Source organism: Cetorhinus maximus, chromosome 8, assembly GCF_964194155.1.
Source record: "Cetorhinus maximus chromosome 8, sCetMax3.hap1.1, whole genome shotgun sequence".
Taxonomy (NCBI): Eukaryota; Metazoa; Chordata; class Chondrichthyes; order Lamniformes; family Cetorhinidae; genus Cetorhinus; species Cetorhinus maximus.
Window position 1 is genome coordinate 56,977,492 of NC_135886.1, and position 13,745 is coordinate 56,991,236.

The window sequence follows — 13,745 nt, forward strand, 5'->3', positions numbered from 1 at the left end:
ATATCTCAGTCATTCGAGTTCTGCTCTCCTGCTCACTCCACATTTCTCTTAATATTCCACCCAGTCTAATCCCACTCTCCTGCTCATTCCCCAAACCATTTAATATCCACCAGTCTAATCCCACTGTTTTGTTTAATCCCAACCCATTTAATAATCCACTCTGTCTAAACTACCCTCTTTGTCATTCTCTAGACACTATATGATAACTGCTGATAATCCTGAGAGATTTGGATATACTGCCTCTCCAGTAAAGTGACCATTTCCACCCTTATTCATTCTGTAATGGATGATGCCTCAACTGACACACCAGAATTCATCAGTGGCAGAATTGTCAAAATGCTGGACGGTATGAAGCTAGGGACTCCACTTGCACTGAGCTATATCGCAGCTTTCCAGTTCATCTATCACCCAGCTCTGTACTACTGCTGATATTCCATTGCCACTGTCTCCAGCTGGCCTATCCTGCTCGTGTTTCCTTGTCTTACACAATGATCAGTGTTTACAAACTCGCTCCTGATGTCTTAGACAGCAGCAACTCACTCCAAACTATGCTTTACTTACCAATGAAGAAGGATGTGGGACAATGGTCACCACTGAATATGATGGTAGTCTCAGAGTCAAAGCGAAGCCACAGACCGAGTGAGAGGACTGCTGTGCCGGTCAGCTGATAACAAAAAGAGAATCATAATTAATGATGGGCAATGAGAGTGATGGCAGTAATAGTACTGGGGAGTAGGAGTAATGCGGGTTGACAGCAATGGGAAGTGATGGTAAAGGGGGTGACCAGAAAGAGGGGCAAGAGTAATGGGCAGTGAAAAAAATCACGGCAATGGGAAGTGTGTATAATGGCAGTATTGGGGAGTGAGAGGAACGTGGAGTCACAGAAGTGTGAGTTGAGTGTAATGGAGGAGACACACTCCCCAGGACACAGAACACTGGGTTAGATTATTCGGCCAATCAAACCTACTCCAATATTACATACAATCATGGCTGGTCTTCTGCCTCAACTCCACTTTCCCATCCACTCCCCATATCCCTGAGAGATCAAAAATGTGTCTATCTCTGTCTTCCTGGGCCCAGAGACAGTGACCCCCCCCCCCACCTAGAGGAGCGAGAGGAGCCGGAGACAGTGACCCCCTCCCCCCACCTAGAGGAGCGAGAGGAGCCGGAGACAGTGACCCCCCCACCTAGAAGACTTATCCAATCCAACACCGTCCAGACTGTGTTTCCAGATTGGAGCAGCTGTTTGGAAGTGTGACATCATAGGAAAAGAGATGTGATTGGTTGGTGAATATTTTGCTCATTTGTCTTCAAAACCCATGTAACCGATTCATAATTGTGAGGGTTTATTAGCTGTAGTAAGGTTTACAAGCAGTAGTAAAGTTTAATGGGAGCAGCTATGTTTATTAATTATAAATTAATTATGGAAAATAAATTAATTGACACATAATAAAGATGGCAGGGCAGATGATGCATTGTGACTGCAGAATGTGGGAGCTCCTGGACACCAGTGTGATCCAGGCAAACATGTCTGCAGTAAGGAACGCTGCAAGTAGTTGGACCGTTCCGTACCACCTGTCCCTCGTGGAAAAGTTTCTGCAGAGAAACACCTTTGACCACAAGTCCATTAGACAGTGGTCGACACGTAACGTCCTAGAGGCCCTGCGGGAAAAAGAGATGGTGGATCCTGTCGGATGGTTCACTGAGCAGACTGTCAAAGTCATTTGGCAGAATGCCTCATTACCAGAATTTTCCAACAGGCACCAAGATATAGCTTGGCTGGTGGTGAGAAAGGCCCTCCCCGTCAGATCCTTCCAACACGCAAGGAGTCTCACCCCCTCTGCACGTTGCCCTCGTGGTGGCTGTGGTGGGGAAGAGACCGTTGTTCACCTCCTTGTGGATTGTGCCTTTGCAAAGAAGGTCTGGAGAGAGATGCAGTGGTTTCTGTCAAGGTTCATCCCGAGCAGTTCTGTGACACAGGACTCTGTGCTCTACGGGCTGTTCCCAGGGACACACACTGAGACAAACACCAACTGCAGCTGGAGGATCATCAACTCGGTGAAAGACACTCTTTGGTCTGCCCGAAATTTGTTGCTCTTCCAGTGCAAAGAGTTGTCCCCGACCGAGTGTTACAGACTGGCACATTCCAAGGTCCAGGACTACATGCTGAGGGATGCACTAAAGCTTGGGGCAGCTGCTGTAAAGGCGCAATGGGGAAAGGTCGCTGTCTAAGACCTTTCAGCCATAGTGCACTGAGGGGCTGGGAATTGTATTGACCCCTCGGGCTGTATGGCTCACAATGAATGTATGCATTGACTACCAAATGTATCATAATTGTATTGAAGCACCTTAGAGTACAACATGATGTATGTCGATAACTCCAATACCATTGCACTGTCTGACTGTCTATAATGATCATATTGAAATGGCTGTAATATTCATTGATTGTATTGAAGCACCTCATGATCCATGTGTAAAAGTTGAATCTGATTACACTTTTTGTGATGGAGATTTAGAAATGTTTTGTAACTTTCTTCCAGATATTTTATGAATAAAGTATATTTTAAAAAACAAATGTCATTGGCTTGAGGAGCTTCAACTCAGAGTCATTGAGCTGGAGGTTGAGCTGCAGACATAGTGATGCATGAGGGGGGGAAAGTTACCTGGACACTTTCCACCAGGAAGCAGTCACACCTCTTAGGATAGGGTCTTCTGATTTGGCTAATAGCCCGGATGAGGCAGATATGGGGACCCAGAGGGAGAAGTGGAGGATCCTCAGCCTTTGCAATTGTCCAGCAGGTTCAAGGTACTTGCAACCTAAATGGCTAAAAGTGGTGGCTGCAGGGTGGATGAGCAAAATGACCATGGCATCATGGTACAGGAAGCCATTCAAGCAGGGGGAGTTGATAGAAATGTAGTGGTAGTAGGGTATAGTATAGTCAGGGGGATCGATACTGTTTTCTGCAGCTGAGAGCGAGAGTCCAGACGGCTGTGTTGCCTGCCCGGTGCCAGGGTTCGGGACATTGCGCTGGGCTGATGGGGAACTTGCAGTGGGAGGGGGAGGATCCAGTGGTCGTAGTCCACGTAGGTACCAACGACATATGTAGAATTGGTAAAGAGGTTCTGCTGAGGGAGTACAAGCAGTTAGGGACTAAATTAAAAAGCAGAACCTCAAAAGTAGTAATCTCTGGATTATTACCTGAACCACAAATTGGCATAGGGTAAATCAGATTGGAGGGTTAAATGCATGGCTCAAAGATTAGTGTGGGAGAAATGGGAATTGATTCCTGGGGCACTGGCATCAGTACTCGGGAAAGTGGGAGCTGTACCATTGGGACAGTCTCCACCTGAACCCTGCTGGGACCCAGTGTCCTGCCGAGTCGTATAACCAAATGGGTAGAGAGGGCTTTAAACTAAAAGTGGGGTTGAGCGATCAAGTTCGGGAAGATATGATAAATTAAATAGAGAAGACAAAAGAGCAAGGTAGGAATAAGGGAAATGATGATCAGAGCACGGCAGCAAGGGACCAAATGTACAATCTTAGGAGTGCACCAGGGGATAAGGCCAGAGGTTACAAAAAGGCTCTGGGATCCTGTGGATGTAGTATATCTGGACTTCAGAAGGCCTTTGATAAGGTGCCGCACAAAAGATTAATACAAAAGATAAGATCAAGGAGTTAGGGGTAATATATTAGCTTGGATAGAGAATTGGCTAACCAACAGAAAGCAGAGAATCGGATAAATGGGTCTTTTTCTGGATGGCAAGCTGTAACTAGTGGGGTGCCACAGGGTTCGGTCCTTGGGCCTTAACTATTTACAATCTATATTAATGACTTGGATTCAGGGATAGAAGGTACCATAGCTAAATTTGCAGATGACACCAAAATAGGTGGGAAAGTAAGTTGCAATGAAGAAATAAGAAATTTACAAATGGATATGGACAGGTTAGGTGAATGGGCCAAAATTTGTCAGATAGAGTTTAACGTGGATAAGTGTGAGGTTATCCACTTTGGTCGGAAGAATAAAAAGGCGACTTATTATTTAAATGGAGAGAAACTTCAGAATGCTTCAGTGCAGAAGGATTTGGGTGTCCTCATGCATGAATCTCTGAAAGCTAGTATGCATGAGCAACAGGTAATAAGGAAGGCAAATGGAATTTTGGCATTTATTGCAAAAGGAATAGAGTACAAAAATAGGGAAGTGTTGTTGCAACTGTGCAAGGCATTGGTGAGACCGCACCTGGAGTACTGTGCACAGTTTTGGTCCCCTTACTTGAGGAAGGATGTAGTTGCATTGGAGGCGATTCAGAGGAGATTCATTAGATTGATTCCAGAGATGCGGGGCTTGTCTTATGAGGAGAGATTGAGCAGTTTAAGCTTATACTCGCTGGAGTTTAGAAGGATGAGAGGAGATCTAATTGAGGTATATAAGATGCTAAAGGGGATAGACAAAGTAGACGTGGAGACGATGTTTCTTGTGGGGCATTCTAGAATGAGAGGCCATAATTTTAGGCTAAGGAGTAGTAGATTTAAATCAAAGATGAGGAGGAATTACTTTTCTCAAAGGGTTGTGAATCTGTGGAATTCACTACCTCTGAGTGCAGTGGATGCCAGGACGCTAAATAAATTTAAGGAGGAGATAGGCAGATTTTTAATTAGTAACGGGTTGAAAGGTTATGGGGAGAGGGTGAGAAATTGGAGTTGAGCCGGAATGAGATCAGCCATGATCGTAATGAATGGTGGGGCAGGTTTGAGGGGCTGAATTGCCTACTCCTGCTCCTAGTTCTTATGTTCTTAGTCTCTGAATGCACCTTGCATTCATAATAAAACAGATGAACTAACAGCGCAAACAGAAATAAATATGTATGATCTGATAGCCATTACAGAGACTTAGCTGCAGGATGACGAAGACTGGAACCTGAATATTCAAGAGTACATGACATTTAGGAAGGACAGGAAGCTAGGAAAAGGTGGAGGGGTAGCTCTGTTAATTAAGGATAACGTCAGTATAACAGAGAGTCGAGTTTAGTTCTGGAATTCAAGATAAGGAATCGGTTTGGGTGGAGATGAGAACTAGTAAAGGTGACAAAATCAATTGTAGGAGTGGTTCACAGGCCCCCTAACAGTAATCATACAATGTATACAAAAAGAAAAGTATGGTGATAATCATGGATGATTTTAATCTACATATAGATTGGACAAATCTGATTGGCAATGGTAGCCTGGATGATGAGTTCATAGAGTGTTTTCAGGACAGTTTCTTAGAACAGATTTGCTCTAACCAGAGAATAGGTGATACTAGACCTGGTAATGTTCAATGAGAGAGGATTAATTAATGACCTTATAATGAAGGTGCCCCCAGGTAGCAGTGATCATAATAATTTTGAGTTTCTCATTCAATTTGAGGGAAAAAGGGGTGGATCTAAGACTAGTGTTTTAAACTTAAATAAAGGCAATTTTGAGGGTATGAAAACAGAGCTGGCAAAAATGAACTGGGAAATTAGGTTAAGGGATAGGTCAGTAGAGATGCAGTGTCAGACATTTAAGGAGCTATTTCAAAATACTCACAACAGATACATTCCAGTGAGGAAGAAGGACTCTAAGGGAAGGACACACCATCCATGGCAAACTAAAGAAGCTAATCATGGTATCAAATTGAAAGAGAAAGTGTATAATTCTACAAAGATGAGTAGCAGGTCAGAAAATTGGATAGAATATAAAGAACAGCAAAGAATGACTAAAAGATTAATAAGGAGGGAAAAATTAGAGTATGAGAGAAAGTGAGCTAGAAATATATAAATGGATAGTAAGAATTTGTACGGGTATTTAAAAAGGAAAAGAGTAAGTAAAGTGAGTATCAGTCCTCTAGAGAGTGAGTCTGGGGAATTAATAATGGAAAATAAGGAAATGGTGGATGAATTGAACAGGTATTTTGCTTCTGTCTTCATTGTAGAGGATACAAATAACATCCCAGAAATAATTGTGAATCAGAAGTAAAAGGGAGGGAGGAACTTAAAACAATTACATTCACCAGGGAAAGGGTACTGAGAAAATTATTAAAACTAAAAGCTGACAAGTCCCCAGGTCCTGGTGGATTTCATCCTAGAGTCTGGAAAGAAGTGGCTGCCGAGATAGTAGATGCATCAGTTTTAATTTTCCAAAATTCCCTAGATTCTGGAAAGGTCCCATCAGATTGGAAAATAGTGAATGTGACTGATGCATCTGTGGCAGGGAAGTTTTGTGAGGATAAGTTCAAGTATGTTTTTCCCTCTTGTTGGTTCTCTCACCACCTGCCACAGACCTAGTCTAGCAGCTATGCCCTTTAGGACTTGGCCAGCTCAGTCAGTAGTGGTACTACCGAGCCACTCTCGGTGGTGGACATTGAAGTCCCCCAACCAGAGTACATTCTGCGTCCTTGCCACCCTCAGTGCTTCCTCCAATGATGTTCAACATGGAGGAGCACTGATTCATCAGCTGAGGGAGGGTGATATGTTGTAATCAGCAGGAGGTTTCGTGTTTGACTTGATGCCATGAGACTTCATGGAGTCCGGAGTTGATTTCGATGAGGCAACTCCCTCCCGACTGTATACCACAGTGCTGCCACCAATGCTGGGCCTGTCCTGCCGGTGGGACAGGACATACCCAGGGATGGTGATGGTGGTGTCTGGCACATTATCTGTAAGATATGATTCCGTGAGGATGACTGTGTCAGGCTGTTGCTTGACTAGCCTGTGAGACATCTCCCCCAATTTCGGCACTGGCCCGAAGTAGGACATACCCAGGCAATTACTTACTACCTACTTAGTTAGGAGAACTTTGCAGGGTCGACAGGGCTGAGACTGCCATTGCTGTTTCCAGTGCCTAGGTCGATGCCGGGTGGTCCGTCCAGTTTCATTCCTTTTTTGTGACTTTTTCGCAGTTTGTTACAACTGAGTGGCTTCAGAGGGCATTTAAGAATCAGCCACATTACTGTGGGTCTGGAGTCACATGTAGTAAGCCAGGTAAGGGCGGCAGATTTCCTCCCTAAAGGGCTGTAGTGAACCAGATGGGTTTTTACAACAATCAACAATGGCTTCATGGTCATCATTAGACTTTTAATTCCAGATTTTTATTGAATTCAAATTCCACCATTTGCCATGGTGGGATTGGAATCCAGGTCCCCAGAGCATTACCCTGGGTCTCTGGGTTATTAGTCCAGAGACAAAACCATGACACCATCACCAACTTTGTGCTGAAGTTCCTGAAGCTGCAGCCACTTACTGTGGATGTGGTTATCCAGGATCACAATGCTCTCCACAGACTCCCACGTGTGCAGTTCCAGCACAAAAGCTGCCCTAGCCATATCTATTTAATTTTATTTATTTGGCCAATTAATTGATTTCTGATTTTAAAAAATTACAGTCTCCTAGTTCAGAGACAACAGAGAAAGACTCACCAGATACTGGAGGTAAAACAAAATGAATAAAAGCTTCATCTCCTTCTCCCTCTTCACAAATTCCCAACTTTAACATTGTTTTATGTTCACTCTGTGCTCCACACACCAGAGGAAACAGATTCCCCAAGACAGAGTCTGGGAGATACACTCCCCAAGAGGCTACCTCACACACTTTTAAACTGTGAACATTCCAATACTTCATCAAAAAGATGAGAGTTTGTTATTGGGCTAATCTAATTGACTCATTGTTTTCCAGGTGCTGCTTTAATTTGCAATCTAGAGGTGTCAGCTGTGGCTCAGTTCATAGCATCCTCGCCTTTGAATCAGAAGATTGTGGGTTCATGTCCCACTCCTGGAAACCAAGAACTGTGATTGTACTCGAAAGAGTTGCAATCTGTGACTGTTGATAACTCGAAAGAGTTTCCCACGCCCGGAAACCAAGAACTGTGATTGTTCTCGAAAGAGTTGCAATCTGTGACTGTTGATAACTCGAAAGAATTTTTTTTTTCATTTGCAATCTGCCACTTATTCTCTATTCTCTTATGTCTGATATCTTTATAATCCACACTTTTGTCCAGTACGATCCCTTCGCCTCACTCGCTCATACTTCATTTTACAGTTTGTCTTTGTAGTATGGCAGTCAAGATGTTAATTGTCTCTGTGCTATGTGGTATGTGAAGCCTGCTCCTCTCCCAGTTTTTACAAAAATAGCAGTCTAAATTTCCATGACCATTCACAGCCATTGCGAACACCAACTGGATCTGTTCGCTTTCCACCATTTCCTGTTTTCATTTTACAAGTGGCACTAGTCCCACCCAGTCAGCAGTTACTTTCTCTGACTGAAACCCACATACTGGGCAGAATTTTGCCCTTGGTGGGCGTGTGGGCCCCACCAGCTTGGTGGAGGGCGGACAGCTGACTCCCGCCGCCGAAACAGGGCCCGCCGCCATTTTGAGTGGGCGGGCCAATTAAGGGCTGCCCAGCGGCCTGCCCGACAGGAAGCGCTATGCGCTTCCTGTGCAGGAGGGGAGGGAATCCCCAGCTGTCAAAGTGCGCACTTTTGCACATGCACATGAGAGAGCACACTGCTCCCTGAGACTAAATGCTGCCTCAGGGAGATTAGTGACAGTCTAAAAAACTTAAAAAATAGAAAAATAAAAATACTATTAACATGTGCCCCTCAAGTGACAATGTCACACGAGATGGGACATGTTAATAAATATAACATTACATTTATTAAAGTTTTTAAAAAGGGACATGAAACCTCATCCCGCCAGTCGATGAGGTTTCATGTGTTATCAGAATCCCGCTGGGGCTCCTGGCCTGCCTGCCAGACTTAAGGTTGGATGGGCAGGTCCTTTAATTACTTTAATTATCCTGTCAATGGCCTCAATTGGCCATTGACAGGTCGGCGGGCGGACAGCTGATTTCGCTGTCCGCCTGCCTTCCTCAATATTTAAATGGATTGGGATGACATCGGGGGTTCCTCCCGACGTCATCCCATGTCATTTTCCCATCGGCGAGCGGGCCCCGCCCCCAAATCGCCGATGGGAAAATTCTGGCCACTGACTCAGTGCCTTTATGAAGGTCACAACATCTGCCAGCACAGACAAGACAAGCCCAATGTCCGGCCCCTTTCTGTGCTGTTACCATTCTGTGGGGTCAACAGCTTCAGGTCACAGGTTACCGGCTCAAAGAAAAACATATATTCATAAAATGCTTGTCACGAGCATCGGATGTGTCATGAAGTGCATTTGAAATGTAGTCACTGTTCCAATGTAGCCAGTATGCGCACAGCAAGATCCCACAAACTGCAATGTGATAATGACCAAATGAAGGATCATGGATTTAATCCATAGAACCATAGAAAAGTTACAGCACAGAAGGAAGCCATTCAGCCCATCCTGTCCATGCCAGCCCGAGGACACCCAGGTGCCCTTTCTAATCCCACCTTCCTGCACCCGGCCCATAGCCCTGCAGCTTACAGCACTTAAGGTGCAGATCCAGGTACTGTTTAAAAGAGTTTAGAATTTCTGCCTCTACCACCAATTTGGGCAGTGAATTCTAGACACCCACTACCCTCTGCGTAAAAAAGTTCTTCCTCATGTTCCCCCTACACTTTCTGCCACTTATCTTGAATCTATGTCCCCTGGTTCTAGAATTCTCCACCAAGGGAAACAATTTTATCCTGTCCACTCTATCTATTCCCCTCAGAATTTTGTACACCTCAATCAAGTCACCTCTCAGTCTTCTTTGTTCTAAGGAAAATAACCCCAACGTATCCAATCTCTCCTCATAGCTACACTTTTCTAACCCTGGCAACATTCTTGTAAACCTCCTCTGCACTCTCTCCAGAGCTATTACATCCTTCCTGTAATGTGGACACCAGAACTGCACACAAAGCTCCAGTTGTGGCCCCACCAGTGCTTTATACAATTCCAACATTATATCCTTACTTTTATATTCTATACCTCTGCCAATGAAGGAGAGCATTCCATATGCCTTCTTTACAACCTTGTCTACTTGAACTGCTGCCTTCATGGACCTGTGTACTTGTACGCCAAGATCTCTCACTTCATCTACCCCTCTTAGTATATTCCCATTTATTGTGTAATCCCTGTAACTTGACCTCCCTAAATGTATGACCTCACACTTCTCTATGTTAAAATCCATCTGCCACTTAACCGCCCACTCCACCAACCCATCTATATCGTTTTGGAGATTATGGCTATCCTCTACACTATCCACTACTTGGCCAATCTTTGTGTCATCTGCAAATTTCCCAACCGTGCCCCCCACATTCACGTCCAAATCGTTAATATATAACACAAACAGCAAGGGTCCCAACACCGAGCCCTGTGGAACACCACTTGAGACAACTTTCGCAAGGGCATCCATTGACCATTACCCTTTGTTTCCTGTTACAAAGCCAGCCTTTTATCCAGTTTGCCACATTACCCTGAATCCCATGGGCTTTTACTTTCCTGACCAATCTGCCATGTGAGACCTTGTCAAAGGCCTTGCTAAAATCCATGTACACAACATCCACTGCACTACCTTCATCAACTCTTCTTGTCACTTCCTCAAAGAATTCAATCAAATTTCTGAGGCAAGACCTTCCTTTAACAAATCCACGCTGACCATCCCTGACTAGTCCATGCCTTTCCACATGACAGTAAATCCTATCTCTCAGGATTGATTCTACTAATTTTCTCACCACTGATGTAAGACTTACTGGCCTATCATTGTTGGGCATTTCCTTTGATCCCTTTTTAAATAATGGAACTACTTTTGCATTTCTCCAGTCCTCCGGTACCTCCCCTGTATCTAGTGAAGATCGGAAAATCATCCTCAGAGCATCTGCTATCTCCTCCCTGACTTCCTTCAGCAGCCTCGGAAACAATCCATCTGGCCCTGGTGACTTATCAACTTTCAAGGATTTCAACTCTTTGAGTACTTCCTCTCTCTTTATGAATATCCCATCCAATATCTCGCAGTGTTCCTCCTGGACTACTGTATCTACATCCTCCCTTTCCTATGTAAACACGGAGACAAAATATTCATTCAAAACCCTTCCCACAGCCTCTGCATCTACACACAAGTTTCCATCTTCATCTGTGAAATGTCCCACTTTTTCCTTAACTAACCTTATAGCATTAATGTATTGGTAAAATATCTTTGGGTTATCCTTAACTTTACTTGCTAATCTTTTTTCATACCCTCTCTTTGATTTCCTTATTTCCTTTTTTATTACGTCCCTGCACTTCCTACATTCGTCTAGGCTATCTGCAGTGCTTAGTTCTTTGTGCCTATCGTACGCTTTCTTTTTCTGTTTGATCTTCCCCTGTATTCCTCTAGACAACCAGGGGTGTCTAGATTTGGCAGTACCACTCTTATTTTTGTAGAGGACATGTCTACTTTGTACAATTAGGATCTTGCTTTTTAGTGCTTCCCACTGGTTTTCCACTGTTTTGTCCTCCAGCAGTGCTGTCCAGTCCACCTCAGCCAAGTCCCTTCTCATTTCTGCAAAATTTGCCTCCTCCCAGTTCAAGACTTTTACTCCTGCCTTATCTCTGACCTCTGCCATGGTAATGCTAAATCTAACTGAATTGTAATCACTGTCCCCGATATGGTCGCCAACTGTCACTTCACCCACTTGCCCTTCTTCGTTCCCCAAGACTAGGTCTAGAATTGCATCTCCTCTCATTGGGTTTGTCACTAATTGGTTGAAAAAATTTTCCTGGACACACTGCATGAATTTTTCTCCCTCAGTGCCCTTCTATTGTTTGAATCCCAGTTGATATTAGGATAGTTGAAGTCTCCTACTATTATTACCCTCTTGTTCTTACAAGCAGAAATTTGCCTACATATTTGTTCTTCTATCTCCCTTTCACTATTTGGGGGTCTGTAGTATACTCCCAGTAGTGTGACTGCCCCTTTTTTATTTCTAAACTCAATCCATAAAGCCTCGTTTGTTGACCCATTTAGTATATCATCCCTTCTCACAACTGGAATTGATTCTTTAACCATTAGTGCTATCCCCCTCCTTTTTTATCTCCTACTCTATCATGTCTGAAGACTCTATAACTAGGGATATTAAGCTGCCAAAACAAAAACAGAATTACCTGGAAAAACTCAGCAGGTCTGGCAGCATCGGCGGAGAAGAAATCAGTTAACGTTTCGAGCCTTCATGGCCCTTCGGCAGAACTGAAGCATAGTTAGGAGAAGGGAGAAATATAAACTGGTTTAAGGTGGGGGTGGGGGGGGGGTGTTCGGGGGGGGAGAGAGACGTTGAGGGTGTGGTGATTGTGGAGATAAGCAGTGATAGGAGCAGATAATCAAAAGATGTCACAGACAAAAGGGTCAAAGAGGTGTTGAAGGTGGTGATATTTGTCTAAGAAAAGTGCTAATTAAGAATGGAAGATAGGATATTCAAAGTACAGCTCTAGTGGGGGTGGGGTGGACAGACTAACAAGGTTTTAGTTTTAGATTTAAAAATAATGGAAATAGGTGGGGAAAGAAGAATCTATATAAATTATTGAAAAAAAAAAGGGGGGGGAGAGAAACGGGGTGGGGATGGGGGGAGGGGGAGTTTAAGATCTAAAGTTGTTGAATTCAATATTCAGCCCGGAAGGCTGTAAAGTGCCTAGTCGGAAGATGAGGTGCTGTTCCTCCAGTTTGCGTTGGGCTTCACTGGAACAATGCAGCAAGCCAAGGACAGACATGTGGGCAAGAGAACAGGGTGGAGTGTTAAAATGGCAAGCGACAGGGAGGTTTGGGTCTTTCTTGCGGACAGACCGCAGGTGTTCCGCAAAACGGTCACCCAGTTTGCGTTTGGTCTCTCCAATGTAGAAGAGACCGCGGTCGTTTTGCGGAACACCTGCGGTCTGTCCGCAAGAAAGACCCAAACCTCCCTGTCGCTTGCCATTTTAACACTCCACCCTGTTCTCTTGCCCACATGTCTGTCCTTGGCTTGCTGCATTGTTCCAGTGAAGCCCAACGCAAACTGGAGGAACAGCACCTCATCTTCCGACTAGGCACTTTACAGCCTTCCGGGCTAAATATTGAATTCAACAACTTTAGATCTTAAACTCCCCCTCCCCCCATCCCCACCCCGTTTCTCTCCCCCCACCCCCTTTTTTTTTTCAATAATTTATATAGATTCTTCTTTCTCCACCTATTTCCATTATTTTTAAATCTAAAACTAAAACTTTTTTAGTCTGTCCACCCCACCCCCACTAGAGCTGTACTTTGAATACCTGGAGCTGGAGAGGCGCCATGCACCTTGGTCAAGCAGCTGTGGTGAGGTTAAGGTTCCAGAGGGAGGTAAGAGAGCAGTGCCCTGAGGTGAGAATGTGGGTTATTGCAACCATTGCAGTGTAGTCTCTACATTGATGTGAGCCTCGAACCTGGAATCCCCATTGATAATGGAAAGACGAGGGCACCATGATGCAGATCTCTGTCTCATCAGGGTGCCAGGCATACACACTGACAGCCTAATGACTTAAACTAATGACATGTCTTCCTTCTCCCTTTCAGGCTCACCAGCAGCCTTTCATTCTGAGGAGCCTGAAGGCGCACCCCTGACCCCTGAGGACCACCCTGCTCAGCACACACCAGCATCACGCCCTCTCTGTCAAGCAGGCACCAGCACAGATACCAGCACCTCGGTGGGCATAACATTATCGTGTAGTCTGTACACTGGTGAGGGCACTTCACACTCGCTTGAAGTACAGGCAGAGGCAGAGAGTGCCCATGGTGCCGGCCGTCAGAGGACTGCTGGAGGCCAGGCCTATGCTCAATCAATGGCTG

General features: G+C 44.6%; 1 protein-coding gene across 1 annotated transcript in view; it reads right to left on the bottom strand.

Moving 5' to 3' along the window:
* The window catches only part of LOC144683657 (tetraspanin-2-like), a 262,207-nt gene that overhangs the window by 210,160 nt on the left and 38,302 nt on the right, over positions 1–13,745 (bottom strand). Inside the window, exon 2 of the mRNA XM_078546908.1 lies at positions 562–664. Coding sequence (XP_078403034.1) covers positions 562–664 — 103 coding nt within the window. The remainder of the gene's footprint in view (positions 1–561; positions 665–13,745) is intronic.